General features: G+C 38.5%; 2 protein-coding genes across 2 annotated transcripts; one reads left to right on the top strand and one right to left on the bottom strand.

The window, feature by feature from the left end:
• Positions 1–1,152: 1,152 nt before the first annotated feature.
• LOC129768899 (guanine nucleotide-binding protein subunit beta-5) lies at positions 1,153–3,214 on the top strand. Its single transcript, XM_055770842.1, has 5 exons — positions 1,153–1,382; positions 1,442–1,697; positions 1,761–2,172; positions 2,382–2,645; positions 2,704–3,214. The coding sequence occupies exons 1-5, from the start codon at positions 1,268–1,270 to the stop codon at positions 2,713–2,715; spliced, it is 1,059 nt and encodes a 352-aa protein (XP_055626817.1). The 5' UTR covers positions 1,153–1,267; the 3' UTR covers positions 2,716–3,214.
• A 6,070-nt stretch (positions 3,215–9,284) lies between these two features.
• LOC129768900 (spermidine synthase) lies at positions 9,285–11,258 on the bottom strand. Its single transcript, XM_055770843.1, has 4 exons — positions 10,902–11,258; positions 10,671–10,813; positions 9,655–10,252; positions 9,285–9,596 (listed from the first exon to the last, which is right to left on the bottom strand). The coding sequence occupies exons 2-4, from the start codon at positions 10,796–10,798 to the stop codon at positions 9,462–9,464; spliced, it is 861 nt and encodes a 286-aa protein (XP_055626818.1). The 5' UTR covers positions 10,799–10,813; positions 10,902–11,258; the 3' UTR covers positions 9,285–9,461.
• Positions 11,259–18,408: the final 7,150 nt, after the last annotated feature.

Below are 18,408 nucleotides of genomic sequence, written 5' to 3' on the forward strand. Positions count from 1 at the left end.
ATTAGACAACATACAGTATAATACAAAATTAATGCCTATTATCGGTAAATGGAGAATAATTCATTTTACGCATCAACTCACATTGGGCCTGATTCTCGAATACACTACGAATACACTCCACGGTGGAAACGGAATGAAACGTATTCGCGATGACAACGGTACGGTGTCGACATCTGGATACGAGATTAGTTTCCCACTAAACTTATCATTATAATATCAAATTATATTCAGATGACATTTTTGTATGAGATTATCATATCACATGAAGAAAACAAAGTTTTACACTCACATTGAATACTAGTTTGATACGAAGAAGTTAATTTTCATTAATGATTTTTTATTTGAAAAGTGCTCATTCTGCCTGAAAACTCATCATTATCTTTGACACTTCACTAACTCGTAAAACGTAGTTTTATGGCGTGCGGTTTATTTCGTTTCCACCGTGAAGTGTATTCGAGAATCAGGGCCAATATGAGCTAACGCCCGAAATTAGGCAAAAAGTTTGCGTTGCGTCGGGTAGGAAGCGAGTGGATAGTGCAATCGAAAGAAAACATACCCAATTAAATCGTCAAATTGTTAAGTTTTATTAGTATATTCACTGTTCATGTTTCAAGCAAAAAAATGTGGATAAATTTCCTGTCTAATGATATATAACACAACATATGTCACAATAACCGTTATGCGTTTTACGTTAATATGCGTTTGAAAACTCTTAATGATTCGTTACATTTTACGTAGAGTGACCCCCCTATATAAAAATCAAAGACATAGTCCTATGTCAAAAAATCTTATCACTACATGAGAGTAAAAATATTAGTTTTACGGTGAAGTCGCTTAAATCATTTACTTTTTACCCCGACAAACTCAAAACTATCAAATCAACACGAGGTGTACACTCAATTTCGCGATTGACTATATATAAATTCATAGATATGTATGAGCGATGACTTGTAACTTCAAAAATACTATATTTTTTATACTTTTAAAATATTATCAACGAAATTACAGAGTTTCACAAATCAATGCTAAATTTCGATGTGGCGCTTTGCTCCCCTCATTTTATGTCAAGTGTATTTTTAAAATCATGTCCTACCAATCTTCTTGTAGTGTGTATTTAAGAAGTATACAAGGGGCTTTGATAGATACTTTTTTTTTTTGTTTTGTATACGATACGTCAAATGGTGCAAATTTCTTCTGCGCGATCTTGTTGGTGACATTGGAATTAGAATATTAATTTCATAAAAAAATCTAGAAAAACTATACAACAATGACCGAGGTGTTGAGCAATAGCACTACCGATAAGGTATCGGCGCTAGTAAAAGAGGCGGAGGCATTGAAAGCCAAACTTGAAGAAGAAAGACAGAAATTGAATGATGTTACTTGTAAGCCCTTAAAAACTACAATTGGAATACTTTTTTTTAATCATGAATGTTATTTTTAGTGTCTTCCGTGGCAGAGCGACTCGAAGTGATCCCATATCTCAATATAAAGCCACGACGAGTACTGAAAGGCCATCAAGCTAAAGTGCTTTGTTCTGATTGGTCCCCGGACAAAAGGCACATTGTATCTTCTTCCCAAGACGGGAAACTAATTATCTGGGATGCTTTTACCAATTACAAGGAACATGCAGTCACAATGCCTACCACCTGGGTGATGGGATGCTCGTACGCTCCATCTGGCAATCTTGTTGCCTGCGGGTATGTCGAATTGGATTGCGTAAAGTAGCGTTAAGTGTGTACTTTTTTTATTTTGGCTTTCAGAGGTTTAGATAATAAAGTTACCGTATATCCGTTAACAATGGATGAGGACATATCGTCACGGAAGAAAACTGTCGGAACCCACACGAGCTACATGTCATGTTGCATTTTCCCAAACTCGGACCAACAAATTCTGACCGGAAGCGGAGATTCTACGTGCGCCTTGTGGGATGTCGAATCCGGACAACTATTGCAAAGTTTCCACGGTCACACCGGCGATGTTATGTCAATCGACTTAGCTCCAAATGAAACGGGCAATACGTTCGTTTCCGGCAGCTGTGACAAAATGGCTTTTATTTGGGACATGCGATCCGGTCACGTTGTGCAATCTTTTGAAGGTCATCAATCGGATGTGAACAGTGTGAAATTTCATCCTAGCGGGGATGCCATCAGCACTGGTTCTGACGATAGTACTGTAAGTATAGTGCGAATTTTCTCGTGTATTTGTTTTTGTAATTTTTGTGAAAATTGAACTCTGTTTACACCATTTAAGAGATGTATGCTTAAGTAGGGGATGATTGGGTATAGAACATGTATAAAACTTTGACGGTAATTAGTCATTGTCATTGAAGCAATAACACCTAATGTGGCGCAATATATAAATATCAAATATTCAACTTGCAGTGCCGTTTATTCGACATGAGAGCTGATAAGGAAGTGGCTGTTTTCTGTAAGGATAGCATAATCTTTGGAGTCAATTCAGTCGATTTTTCGGTCAGCGGAAGACTGTTGTTCGCCGGATACAACGATTATACTGTAAATGTTTGGGATACTTTGAAAGCACAACGCGTGTGCTTGCTATACGGACATGAGAACAAAGTATCATGCTTGCAAGTATCACCTGATGGGACAGCTCTATCAACTGGAAGTTGGGATTTCACTTTAAGAGTAAGTTAACAACAAACTCATTTTTTCGCCAGTAAAAAATGTATTCTTTCCTTCTCAGATATGGGCTTAAGTAACCAATGTGCATCTCTATTTCATTATAACCAAAGAACTGTTTATAAAGTCATTAAAGCATTTTAGTATTTCTGAGGTATAAAATGTAACAAGTGAATTAAATGTGCACCCAAAGGGTTGAAATCTATTTATCATAGTCGAAAACTTGATGTGCTTCTCAGTAGATTTTAGCATTCCGCATGTATCGTTCGAAAATAAGGCAGTGCCATATTCATAGTGTAAATGTATTTGATCGAAGAGTAAAACGTGTTTAATAAGTCACAAACATAAAACAATTTCACAAATATCATAGCATAACGTACATCTATCGCGAGTGTATTTACTTCCTGGTATTTATTACCGGGTTAGATTAACTATTTTATTGCTTTCGGTGCCATATTAAATTAAAACAGCACATTTATTTCTACAGTATTATACTAAAAAATAGCGAAACTAACGTATGTCATACTTGAAATTGTTTTACTTTGTTATCTACCAAATTAGTTAAAAACTGTTCTCTTTTATTAAATAAAATAAATCATAAATAGTAAATTACTGAATATCATTAGAAGGCCCGTATTTTTCATGAAAAACTGTGTAGCTGGGAAATAAAAACATTTCTTTAAATGTTCGTTTGTGAAATCGAAAAAGGTTGGCTTTACGGAATCATTCATTGGGGGCATGATCACGAACGCCACTTCACAGTTAAAACGAAATGGAATATATATAACCCTCCATACAGGGTCTTTCAGATTAACCCTCTAACGGGTACTGGCAATTATATTGCCACCAACGATTTTATTTTTTTCTCTTCTTTAACAATAAATTATCACTTCTAACCTTATGTGGTAACCTGTTCTGATATCTAGCAACATGCCTGATTTTCTTGAGCGTGAACAAATCAAAAACTATTCATTTTGGAGCCATTTTTGTGTTAACAACAACAAGACAACACGAGCAGCATGAGCAAATTTCGAGTTCTTTACTCTTATTCGTCCAGTATTAAAATTTATTCAATATAACGTTTGCATTAAAAAAATAACTTTTTTCGGATGGTGATAAAAAAAACTAAAACAGATAATTGAATTTGATAAATTTCCCAAGGAAGGAAATTCTATTAGGTCACTTGCAAAAAAAATGTACGCCTTTGCGAGCAGCCTTTCGGCAGTTAATCAGAACATTCGCCATGATGGGCGAAAACATGCGTGTAGGCGTGTTTTTGAGTTCTTTTTTCGTTTTATTTATCAATTCCTTCTCAGTTTTCGCGGAGTTGTTGGAGTAGATCTTACGCTACAGGTTTGCCCAGAAATTCTCGATGGTACGCAGCTGAGGAACGTTGGGCGGGTTTGTCGACTTGGGTACCACATCAATATTCAATAGCTCCATCTCCTCTAAGGATCGATTTGAGTAGTTGAAAGTATAGAGATCTAAAAAAAATACTCTGTTTATATTTACAGCCCTATTCTGTATTCCGACGGATTTCCATTTCGATCGAAACCGTTATTTCGTTCGAGTTATAATTTCACTTTTCCTATTTCGAACGTTTTGTCCATTTAATGTTCGAAGAGAAACAGATCGAACGAAATGCAAAAACAACTCGAATGGAATACAGAATGAAATTTTATCAAGTCGTTCGAAATATTTCGAATCGGTCGAAATACAGAATAGGGGTGTTAATATAATTATTTATATTCCGACTTTGTATTCGGTACAACAGTTCACTTTCGGTCACATCAAGGCGCGTAGAAGTATATCCTAAGGTGGGCCAACTTGCTAAAACCACTCTTCAGCCATCTTGGAAATCTACTGTGTTTTGTTTGTAAACAAAACACAATACGCTTGTGCCGGAGCTCGCTTGTGATCAGTCTGTCTCTTTCACGCTTCAAGGAAATAATTCCCCTTCTGCTTTCTTCCGTACTGTTTTCATATACCGCTCCCCTAACCAACTTAGTGACGAAACGGCCTCACCTAGTACCATAGATCCGTCTTGGGTCACATCTCTTTTTCTGCCCGCTCATCTATCTCGTCCGCATATCTCCCTCTCGCTAACTGTCATTCATGCTTCCCCGCCTGAATCAAGGTTCGTCCAATTATTCAAGGTACGTCAATAGGCAAAACCCTACATCCCTACTTTTCCCACAATTGAAAGAAACATAATAGCACTCTCAGTATCTTATAAAATCCTTTAGCCGACTGGAATCAATTCGAGGTCTTCTAGACATTGCGATTGAGCTTTCCTTTTGAAGAAGTGTTTTCGAATGATTCCACTGCCTCGGGTGAGTCTTTTTGGCCACTAAGGCCATCAGCATTCTGGTTCAAATGGCATTCCTGGCAGAGCTGCGATTTGTCGTGAGAATCTAATGATGGTACTCACACAAAGATAATCAACAAAATTTGTATTACGATTATCTTTGGTGACCATCCCAAAGCCAGCCCAATAGTGTGAGAAAAGTATTATCACAACACTAACACATGGTGAACTTCTTTGTAGTACTTTCTAGGTGAACGCCATATTCATCACAGAAGGCTTTGAACTCCCCTGAAGAAAACAGGGCCATTATCCGCATGTATGGATTCAGGTACTCCATAACGTGAGAAAATGGTTAGAAGTTCCTTAATAGTTGATGTTGATGTTATTTCGTTCATTTCGACAACCCCCATCAATTGGCTATAGTAGTCGATACGCACTAATCAATTTTCGCCATCCGGAAGAGGACCTAAAAAGTCTACAGCGATGTGTTCCCATAGTCGGCAAGGAAGTGTCTTTCTGTCTTTATTAGGAGCAGAAACAAATATACAACCACGGCATGTCTTCACGTATTTTTCAACGTCCTGATCCATCTTTGGCCACCACACGTTAGTACGCAGATAACTTTCCATAATCCGGATACCCGGATGCCCCTCGTGTGCAATCTGTAAGGGTGGGTTTAGACTAGTGATATATTCATGTGAAGAAATATGATGAGATTTATAGAAATCGCATCAACAGTTTACACTAGCGTGAACTTCTATAATGAATATATTCATATTTTTGGTGAATTTATTCACCTGAAGTAGAACTGCATCCAACTTTAGTGATTTCTCACCAGTGAGAAATTCACAAGCGTTTACATATGCTGAATTTATTCAAGTTATATATACCTCGAATAAGTGTATTATATTTATTCTCACCCGTTTACACCTATATTCACGTGAATAAATCCATCTATAGCTATAGATCTCCCTAATGTAAACCCGCCATAAGACTCGTTTTCGGAGACATTCGGGAATTACAATACGGTCCATTCTCAGCAAAACATCATCTAAACGACAAAGCTCTGTCGATATCATTTTGAAAGACAAAGGAATGTCTTCCTCCGTCCCTGACTCAAGAGCTCCAATTACCTGTTGTATTTCGGCAACGTCTCGACTAGCGCATTCTATTTCATTACACTTCAAAGTCATTGTCGTTGCTAAAGATTATACAATTTCTCTCACTGTCAATTCTTCTGCTTCATCAAACGGTTGGGGTACCAGTCTGGAAAGTCGAGACAAAACATTCGCTATGTTATACTTATGACAGACATACAGCTGTACTACCGTTGTACTTCGAAAATTGTATGTCTGTCACCATGTACAGCGCTAGAACCATGCAAGCAACTCGGTACAAACGCTGTACCTGTACCGACCTGTTTTACTGCTGTACATGGCTACAGTTGTACTGTGCGCAGCGCCATAGACGGCTAGTGGTCGGTAGCATGAACAAATCGAATCAAAACACTTGGTAAACATTATTTTCACTGACTTTCTCTTGAGTTAATAACTCAGATTGGAAACATATTTGTTGTGTTTGATAGTTTAGACGCTAAATAAAAACCTTTTTCATTGAAATATGTGGTGAAATTTGGAAAAAATTCTGATTGTCAGTTTGACATATGGTACAATGTACAACTAAAGTATGTCTGTCATGGTACGATAGTACCTGTACAACGCTGTACCCTTACAGCGCAAGTACAGCTGTATGTCTGTCCCTGGTATTAGACTGCCCTGAAATATGAGTAATTTTGTACTGGAAACTCTGTAGCCTTAGTACCCATCTCGATACGAGCGCATGATCGTGATGTTGGAGCAAATAAGAAAGTCAATGCTTTACAGTCCATGAGAAGGTTGAATTCACGACCGATCAAATATACTGGAAACTTTTCAACGCTCCAGACCAGTGCTAGCGCTTCCTTCTTCGTTTGGCAATATCTTTTCTCGGTGTCCGCTTATAATTTAGATGAAAAACTGATTATTCTAGATATTCCTTCGCTATTCGTTTGGTTAAGAACTGCTCTTAAGGCAAACGGACTTGCATCTGCCAAGACCGAAGTTTTATCTTTTAGTTTGTAAAACCCAGCATTCGCCATGCTCTCTTTAATTGTCCAAAATGCTATCTCTTCCGGTTCCTCCCAGCAAAATTTGACTTCCTTTCTGCGTTAACTTCCTCAAAGGAACCTCAACGGCCGCTAGATAAGGGATGAACTTACCCATATAATTAGCAAGTCCCAAGAAACTGCGCACCTCGCTTTCATTTGTAGGAAGACGGAACGTAATCACAGCATTTCGTTTTTCATCGGAAGGCTTAATTCCTCCAGAATTTATCTTATATCCAAGAAAATCAAACTCCGTGACGCGTATCTTGCATTTTTCCCAATTGAGGACTACTCCCTGGTCTTTAAGTTTTTTTAGAACCTATAATCATGGAGAATTCAGAAATGTATATGTAAAAAGAAGACACAAAAAGAAGAAAAAGTAGACCCACCTTTGATTATTTATTAACACCGTTTAATAGAATTGTATCAAAAATATACCTCACATAATCGTTTGTCGTGCTCCTCTAAAGTCCTGACTTCAACTCCTACGTCATCTAAATATCAATATGCGCCAGCACAATCCAGTAGAATCTCGTCCATAGTACGTTGGAAAATTTCTGGCGGAGATACCAGACCAAACGGGAGTCGTTTGAACCTGTATAAGCCTCGATGCATGATAAAGACTGTGGCATCTCGAGATTGTTTCTCTAACTCCAGTTGGAAGAAAGCGTCCTTCACATCCAGTACACTCCATACGTTTCCTTTCCCAATCTTAGTAAGCACATCGTCAATTACTGGCATCGGGTGCCGATCACGAATTCTAGGTTTGTGGTCGACCAACACTCCGAGGATCTTTAATATTTTTCGGTGTACGTTAATATACGGTGTACAAATCCGTTCCATGTAGGCCATATGAAACGGATAGAACGAGTCCAAAAGCATTTTATTCGTTATGCTCTTCGGAATCTCAACTGGAGGGACCAACCTGCCAGCGTATGAAAGCCGTTGTATGCTGATTGACCTGCCAACACTAGCGAGCAGACGAGTTCTTCTTCAACGACTACTCGTCTTTGATATCTTGACAGACCACATCGACTGCGAAGATATATTAGCGAAACTTCGCTTCAACACAACAATCCACTGGACGTCTGCTGTAGTAAGTTCAAGGAAGTGTCTGATATGTTTGACTTCGGTGTATCAAAAAATGTGTTTAGGCTTAGATTTAGTAGGTAAAAATGTCTGTACGATTTTTTATGTCGAAATAATAAATAAATAAATATCCATATGCTGATGGTTCATGTTGGCTTCGACTATCCGCGAAATAGATGTTGGTGCCCATTCCAGACCGGAAGGCGAACTGCCGATAGTCCAATTTCCTGTTTTCGGACAGAAAGGTAACTATGGCTGTTCGCCATTCTTTCTAGTATCTTGGATGAACAAGAGATTGAGGAAATTGGACCGTAGCCTTTGACGTTGTTGCTGCTTTGGCCGATCTTAGGTATGTATATTACTAGGCTGTGTCTCCAACCCTCGGGATAGTCGTGTGTACTGAGGTCGCTGAGGAATCTACCGTCCACTTGAAAAATAGGGTTGTGTAGTCTCTTTCCGTTCAGCGCGTTAATTCTGCGCCAAAGATCCGTCGAGGACTGGTTCCCGTTGATGGACTTCAGAAAACGAGTCCAACTGTCAATTTCGCCTTCCGGATTAACCGCCGTACCCTGATGTGTTACGCTCGATAACTGTTCATGGCAGTCTCCTTCGTAGGGCCTCCGAGTGGTAGTCGTTTTTAGAGGCGAATGAACTGCAAAGTTTAAAGCCTCTTAAAAACAAAGAAAGAAAGGAGAAGTCGTTCAGCCGCACGGAGGAACTTCCTCCGGTTCCTGACCTCCCCTTTGATATCCTCGGCCACCAATGCAGTGCTTTTTTGCCCGAGTGGTTTCCGTTCTTAGGATGAAGGCTTCGGCCGCCTCCATGATGATTTTGTTGAAAGTGACGAAGGTGGTCGGGCTGTCGCTATTTAGCAGGAAATCGGAGGTTATTTGATAAGCTGCCCAGACAGCCCTTTCGAAGATTCATCTGAGTCTTCCGAGTCGTTAGCGGGGGCGGGTCGTTGAAGCTAACGGTTATCAGGTTCCACCCATCTATTCACCAAGTTCAGACTGGCTGCTGAAACATTAATGGCTGTATTGTTGGTGCCTCTACGGCAGATTTTTTCTAGAAAATGCAATTTATTTTTTCGACGCTGAAAAAGTCCTTTCTATATTCAAATAATGTTACTCGATTGGTTTATTTGTAAAGATTTCATCTTATTTGTACTATTCATAAATTGTGTAAAAATTCCAATGACAACATGAATAAAATTACAATTTTCTCCAAAAATGTAAACAATTAGACTGAATGGTTCATCGATAAAGCTTGTTTCATCAGGCATTTAGTAAAGACACTTGGCAGCGAATCTAGGCAATGTAAATGCACATTTATGGATCTCAGTAGAATAATAGCGCATTTTCATTGCGTCCAATTCCTCAGTTGTGAATGTCTTCAATGGTTCGTTGAATTTTGTGCTCTACAAAAAAAATAAGTCAGCGTTCCAGTATTGAAATTGTTTCTAGGCTAATAGTTACCTCGTTCAAGCTCGCCACATAAAAGCCAATTTGACCAGAGGGATACGAAGGGATCGATACTAAACCATACTTCACCACTGGGAAATGTTTTCTGCAGTGATCAAGTGTGTCTTTCACGTGTTTCATATCTATCCAAAATGTGCCACCTTGAGAGCAAATTATTCCGTTCGGTTTTAATGCTTTCTTCACCAGACCAAAATAAGATTCTTGGAAAAGAGATTCTGCTGGACCTATCGGATCACTGCTATCCGTGATGATAACATCGAATTCCCCCTCACGTTGTTTCATATATTCGAAACCATCACCAATTGTGAGTTTTAATTTGGGGGAATCAAAGCCACAGGCCATGAATGGAAGATATTTTTTGGAAAGCTCAACAACTCGGTCGTCAATTTCAACCTGATGAATTTCCTCGACCAGAGGATGTTTCGCCACTTCACGAGCCACTCCTCCATCTCCACCGCCTACAATCAGCACTTTTTTCGGATTTGGGTGACTGCATAGGGGCAGAAACGAAATCATTTCCTGATACGCAAACTCATCACGTTCCGTACACTGAATGATTCCATCCAATACCAAAACAGTTCCATGGGAAACACTGAAAAATGCATGATTCTCATTAAAATAAGTATAAAATCAACGAAGAATCTACACTCAACGCGTGGCATAGGAATAAAATCTTGTTGTTAGCGGTACTTATTCATTTTCTTTAGCGGCGAGCTGCAAGTCTACACATCAATTAATGCAACACAATATAAAATCCTGCGCTATTTATCTCTAAATAATACAAATAATACATGCACCTTATAGATTTATTATTACAAAAAAAAAACATGTAAGTTGTTGATGACTACAAATAGTTGGTTATTATTTGGACATCGTTATGTAGATTTTTTTTTTCTTATCAACTGTAGCGTTATCTACAAGATTACATATGTACCACATTATTCTGGGCAAGTTTTCCTACATTTTGACGCCAAATATCTTGAGGTCATTAAAATGAGGGAAATACTTACGTGTCAAGTACCTTGATGTCTTGATATTTTGAGCTCTCCTCGTGCAAAACTTTCTTCACTTTAAGTGAAAAACATTGGCCTGGCCACAACTGTTCAGAGATTTCACTGAACCATTCGGAAGAATCCATTGTTCTATGGAATTTCTGTGAAATAGAAACAAAATTGTTGAATAATCATGAACAAAGTTTGCACAAAAAAAAATCTAGTATTCAATCATTAAACGATCATTACCTATGGAATGTCACGTTTCAACAAAATATTATACTTTACTGGTCGACGGAATTCGGTTGACTAATTGATTGCAAGACGATTACAGAGAGTTTCGAATAAGTATATGAATGATATACGAGTAGTAGTGATATTTGGTGTTATTACATGGATGAAAACAAAACCGAGTAGTAAAAAATAAACATAACATCAGTGCTCATATTGAACGCTAATATTCTCAACACATTCGCACTTGTACTCAATGTTTAGAAAACATGCTTTATGGTTTTATTTTAATTAATATAAACATACGAGCGCATTAACATCGACAAACAAAATCTACAGGCATAATTTTTGAGTATAAACACAAAACATAAGTGTTGACAATTTGAAGTAGTATTTGACATATGTTGTGATCCATCAACGTAAGTAAAATAACAGGTATATAACATTGTCTGTGTCGAAGAAGAAAAAGGAGTTAACTCATTCCCGTATTATTTAATACGTCACACATCAAGTGATTTCACTACCCAGCAAACATTAAATCGCATAACAAGCGTATATATAACATCATATGCCCTAAAATTTGGTTGGCATATAATGCGCCTAACTGCCCAGCAAACATTAGATCGTATAATTTTGCACGTGCCAAGTCTTACAAGAAATCCGAATAAATCAGAATCGCATATATTCGCAGTTAGGCGCATTATATGCCAACCAAATTTTAGGGCATATGATGTTATATATACGCTTGTTATGCGATTTAATATTTGCTGGGTGGCATATGCATGCAAAAGTGGAGGTCATATACATACATGGCAAATGCTTACCGAATTTGTTTGGATGAATATGCAACTTTGACCGGCTATAATAGCGATTATGTTGGAATTGAATAGCGATGTAATATGAATATATTCATGAATTGTCAAAGCACCAAATACGACTTTTACCATACTCATATACGATTTATTACAGACATAGAAAAAAAACAAATGGCGCAAAATATTTTCGTGAAATGTTTATTATAACCTCTCGAATCGTCATTTTTATATATGAGTATTTATGTTCGTAGAAATAATAATTGATTGATTGACTTATGTTGGAAGTGGAATATGAATGTTTAAAATGGCACAGATTGTTGTTTGGTGGAAACTGCTCCGATGTGGGTTCGAACTCCGGTCGTCTAAATTGTCATCCACCAGTTATCTCGCGCGGCTATCTGAAATTTAATTTAACAGTGGTTAAAACTTTCGAGTGCATCAGCATTTCATTGACATTTCAATATGATGTAATATGTTCTTTATTAGGATCTAATATGATTACTGTTTCATGACTTTCTTCAGCATGCAACACGATTTACTACAGTACTGAATCGATTTAAATTATACGCTTATACGACACATAAACTGCATCAGCGTAATATACGCATACGATGCGGATTAAATATATTTTACGACAATATACATCATAAAATTGATGTTTATTATACCGAATTGCGACTTAATTTGATATTGGTATATAAAATCGAGTTTTTACATTTTATGCGATTTCAAATATACACGATACATACTTTGATTGATATTATATGCGATTCTGATTTATTCGGATTTCTTGTAAGACTTGGCACGTGCAAAATTATACGATCTAATGTTTGCTGGGTAATTGAAGTTGATCCGACGACAAATACGATAGTGTATCGGATTTTCATTTTAGGTAAGGTTTTATGTCATCTTTCATCAATACTATTGTGATCCCTTTTTGTTTACTTTCAGCAAAATGTCGAGATGCAACGTCCCGCATTGCCGAAAAAAGGGCAGAACTGAAAGTGATAAAGGAAGCAGGATATCTTTTCATCTTTTTCCAACAGTAAGTCGTTCAAATGAAAATAGCAAATGTTTTTTTATACAAAAGTCCTCTTTAACGATGAGATAAATACAGCAATTTACATTTAGTACGACATTTTGCTAATTGGACAGATCTGTAATGCGATACGTTTAATTCGACATTTTTACCTCTAATTGGACATTGTTGTAAATGTCGAGTTCGGGGCCCAAATTATGGCCCCACATTGGAAGTCGCCACCGAACATTGACACTGTACCACTCTCATCAAAAACGTTCAATTACCTGGTGTCTCGGCATGTCGCATTAAATGTAAATTGCTGTATGATATTTATAATTTTAGAATGATTGGGTAAACTGTTGTTTTACCTATTCGAAGAATATTTAGGAAAATTTTTTTGAGTTACTATTAAAAAATATGATCAAATAACCATGATCAAATATACATGCATTCAATCAATGGTCTCAAAATATTTTTTTGCTTTTTTTCTATGCCTACTATTGCATGCACAAAGTGCGGAAGATTATACCTGTTATTTTTCTTACGTTGAACGACGTTTACCAAGTTGTCGCAGAGCAGGAGGTACTTGTCGGTATACGAAAAAATCGTGTCGTGTCGTTATTTTTTAGATTTTCAATCATTTTCCTTTTTTAAATTTTTACTTTTTTAAAGTGAAAAACCCTTGTGATGTGTTTGTTGATATGTCCAATTACAGGCCACAATCGCCTATGATGCGACACTGAGTGGTATTAGTGAACTTGAATAGTAATCTAAGGGGTTGTCCACATACCACGTGGACACAAAAAGTACAATTTTAGACTCCCCCCTCCCTCTCTGTGGAAACTCGTGGACATTGATAAAGCCCCTCCCCCTATTATTATCGTGGATATTCTTGGATTTTTTTGACGTAGAACTACGTCTTTCATTAAGGGTGCCAAATCAGAAAACAGGTCACGTTTTTATGAAATAAAGTTAACTTTAATAATTTTTTTTTGTCGCGAACGGATTCTGGCGATTTACATACTGAACGAATCGGAAATTCCGTAAGATTTGTTTAATATGCTATACATTAGAATCCACTGGTTTGTAAATGGTTAAAATTCATGAAAACTTTAAGCGTTTCCATTTTCCCATACATTTGTTCTGCCCATTTGTGTGCTTTCCCGAACAGAGCTGTCGATAACGAGCAACTTATCGACGACCAACGGAGGGGAAACCGTAGGATTTAAAGTTTTCGTGAACAAAGCAAAAGTAGGAGAATGAAGGGGAATACTTGACTAGAGTATAAACAGCGGATCTCGCTGAGACAAACTTTCATTCGGTATCGGACTGTTGAGCAATCCAGTTCACTTTGCTTTCGCTGCGCTTCGATCTAAGATAGGCCCCACCAGTGGTAATCCAACTTGGATATCGTCGTTTGATTTTTCTGTTTGTTTCGCGTTATTCGTATCGTGTGTTTTTCTCTTCGCGTCATAAATTGGACGCTGTGTGATGAGCAAGAAGAAGAGGAAGGCAGACTCGACCCCTGCAAAAAACGAACGTATTGCCAGGTGCAATAAAATTTCGAGGCAAGCGTCATCTAATGGTGCACGCGATGTTAGTGCAGTGAAAAGCGCTCGCACTGAACCTAGCCTTCGCGAGTGGTGACACCGCATCGAACAACAGCGAAGTAGGCGATTTCGGCGTGTCAGTCAGAAAATGTAAACACCGTTACCCAGGCAGCAACCAAAATCAAGCTTCCCCCGCTGGTGGTGAAGGCGGTCGCTCTTGACAAACTGATCAGCGAATTCGCATCGATGGGTGTTACAGCAGAGTACAAGCTGTGTGGCATAATTCAGTCTTTTTCCAAGCAGTCAACATTGTTTGTTTTCCGTCATAATAAGGGCTTCTTTTGTGCCTTTGAGAATGCATCAATGCATTAAACTGACGTTATGGCGAAACAGGCGTTAAGGTTGTGCGCCAAAAAATTATTTGGGAAATTTTGTATTGCATTTGCGCTTATATTGATCATAATGGAGCAATGCTACTGTTTTCGAGGTTGTTATTAACAAAAAGAGTTTATTTCGCTTGTTTAGTCACCAAGAAATAAATGTCGTTCTGAGATTTTGTATGTGATTAGGTTTCGCTTGCCAGTAGCAAAACCTCCTCCACTAATGGTGACAGCTGCGCTTTTCTCGAGCATGAGAAAGTAATGCAACTTTTTTTGAGGCCAGTAATATTAGGCTGTCAAAAAAGTCCTACGGTATTTTTTTTTAATTTTCATTTGTTCATAAAATTAGTTACAATCATCTGTTTTAAGTCAATGTGCGCCGTTTTGTTCGATGACTTGTTCCCAACGAGATGCCAACTTCATAATACCCCTGTTATAGAAGCTCGCTTCCTTATTGGCAAAAAACTCGGATAGCCAATTTTCACAGGCCTCTTTTGTGGCTAACTTCTGACTACCTAGCTCGTTCGCCATGGACAAAAACAGGTGGTAGTCATTTGGTGCAAGGTCCGGACTATACGGCGGATGCAAAAGAACCTCCCATCCGAGCTCCCGGAGCTTCTGGCGCGTCACCAAAGAAGTGTGTGGCCTGGCGTTGTCCTGATGGAAGACAATGCGGCCTCTGTTTATCAAAGATGGCCTCTTCTTCATGAGTGCTACCTTCAAGCGGTCCAGTTGTTGGCATTACAGGTCCGAATTGAGCGTTTGGCCATAGGGAAGCAGCTCATAATAGATTATTCTTTGACAATCCCACCAAATACACAGCAGAACCTTCCTGGCCGTTAATGAGGGCTTGGCCACCGTCTGAGCCGCTTCAGCGGGTTTCGACCACAACCGTTTGCGCTTCACGTTGTCGTAAGTGACCCACTTTTCATCGCCAGTCACCATCCGCTTCAGAAACGGGTCGATTTTGTTGCGATTCAGCAGCGATTCACATGCGTCGATACGGTCAAAGATGGTTTTTTGCGTCAACGTGTGTGGCACCCATACATCGAGCTTCTTTGTGAATCCAAGCTTCTTCAAATGGTTAATAACGGTTTGATGACTTATCCCCAGCTCTTGGCCGATGCCACGGCTGCTACTATGCCGGTCTTTCTCGGCTAATTCAGCGATTTTGTCGCAATTTTCGACAACAGGCCTTCCGGAGCGTGGCGCATCTTCGACGACCTCTACACCAGAACGAAAACGTTGAAACCATCGTTGTGCGGTGGAAATGGAAACTGTATCGGGTCCATAAACTGCACAAATTTTATTGGCAGCTTGAGATGCATTTTTGCCTTCGTCATAGTTGTACTGTAAAATATGTCGGATTTTCTCTTTATTGTTCCATATTTGCGACACTATAACTCACGAACGACTTAACCAAACAAAACACTGTCAAGGACTATATTATAGCGCTAGGACTATAAAATACCTTTCCAACAAGCTATAGTATGACTCGATACAATGAATACAACTAGAACTACGCGCTTACAACGACACCTCGCGGAAATACCGCAGGACTTTTTTGACAGCCTAATATAAACAGAAGCGTTTCTTTTGAGAATAGCGCAAAATTATGAGAAGTGTTTATATTCCTAGTAGTTTCAAGCCACCAACGTGTGGCGACTTATATAAAATAACAGTGTAGTTCTACGGTCGCGGTCGTATCTTGGACACAACCTCTTATAATTTTTTTAATTAAAAATCACTAAGTAAAAACATCGATTGCACTCTTATTTTATTTTAAGTTTATTTCATGTTAGATTTTGTTTCTTTATTTACGAAAAGAAAAGAAATTTAAGGAAATACATTTTGGGAAGAACTTTCTCAGAAAGACTTGTTTCAAATGTCTTTTCTATTACAACGAATAAGAAGTCCGGAGTGCAAGGAAGTATTCCTGAATCATTTACTGCCTTTTTTGCATCGAAACCACCGTGATGCTTGGTTATTCCAACAAAATAAGGCATCATCTCATAAAAGTCGGAAGTCCTTTACATGGTTCACTAGACTGGGGCTTCAATTTCTGGACTATCATGCTTATTTACTAGCTCAAACCCCAATCGATAACTTATTACGAGTGATCGTACGAAGAATAGATACAGCTAACAGGCAGTATGGGATTTTTATGGAGCTTAAACGTGCAGTTTCCTCTGCGTGGAGCGAGATTCAAATTTCCGCGTGCCGTAGCTGGAATTCTTTTTTTTACGTGATTGATGCGTGCGTGCAAAAAAATGATAACCACACTCGCAGGATTTCTTTTCTTCTCTTTCTCTTCCCAACGGAGCGATGATAGGCATTGCCAAATCGCGTAATTTCAAGAAAATCACTTAAAAAAATCGTGCTATTTCAAGTAAATCACGTAATTTCAAGAGATTCGCGTAAAAAAAGAATTCATTGTACATTGTTTAAATTGATTGAGAACTGAGGATTGCCTACAAATTATAAACTTGTTGTGATTTATGCAAAATTTGTTGTTAATTTTGTAACTTAGCGATAGTTTTCTATCTAGTTCTATAGTTATGAAACACTGGTATTTTCGTTTTTCGGATGTTTCGCTCCTGAAAAAACAAGAGAGTTAAAATATGCCAATCTTATAAACGAAGATAGGTATCATACCCTACTCTATATACATCTTTCCAATCGTGCTCTTACATATCTCTGGAAACTCAAAAAATCGAGTGGTTCTAACGTTTTAACACGTAATGTATTAATTTTTTTTAAAGTTGCTCAATTTGCAATACCTCACGAAAGTGTACGTTTTTGGTAAAAGTAATGTAAAAGGAAAATTAACTCTTCGTCGTATGTCTGCTATCTCCCCCTAATTTATTTTACTGTGTGTATGGTTCGTATGGTGGATCTCAGTCATCATAGAAAAGAACTATAATCAAAAATAAGGACTGCATGTTAAGAGGCTTGTTTCGAAAGACGTAGGAGAGCTATAGAATTTTTTTTATATAAAAACAGCAAATTAAAACAGCGGCCGACCAGTTTGCCGGAATCGGTCACACCAGACCGTTCTTCACTCGGGATGTGCCGCTTGACGATGTGAAGTTGTGGATCACCAACTCTTTCCGCACCTTTTGGACCGAAAGGTGGTTTGCAGAGAGGGGGCAATTCCTCAGAAAAGTCAAGGGCACGATTGTCAGGTTTGACGATGTTAAAGGAATGAGAGAACAACGAATCCTGTCCAGATTGAGGACCGGTCACTGCTCGGTCTCACACGGATTCAATAGAGGACCCTTCCATCTACTCTGCGACCTCTGCCAAATCCACAACTCCGTCGAGCACTTCTTGTGTGGTTGCCCGAAATTCGATGATCTGCGAAACCTGCATGGAATCAGCGGGAGTGTAAGAGACATCTTGAAGGACGATCCAGCAAGAGTAGCAGCGCTTGTCTGCTACCTAAAAGATGCCGAACTATTTTTTAAGATCTAGCGTCTGAACAATGGATCAGTCAAGAAGATCCTTGTTCCTTTCCCTCCACGATGAAGGGGAATAAGAACACGTCGGCATCTTCAACGGCACGGCTTCCTCTCCACTGGCCTGGAGCCATGGTCCGAGGACATCCATGCCATCTGGTCCAACAAGCAAACAGCAAGTTCTTTGTTAAGTCATGTCTCGCAAAAGGATTTATATGTGTTTAATTTTTACGTCCAATTTTTATGTGATAATTTTATGTGCAATCTGTTCCCAACGAAACCTTGCGGCAATGCCGTCGAT

Source organism: Toxorhynchites rutilus, chromosome 2 (genome assembly GCF_029784135.1).
Source record: "Toxorhynchites rutilus septentrionalis strain SRP chromosome 2, ASM2978413v1, whole genome shotgun sequence".
Classification (NCBI taxonomy): Eukaryota; Metazoa; Arthropoda; class Insecta; order Diptera; family Culicidae; genus Toxorhynchites; species Toxorhynchites rutilus.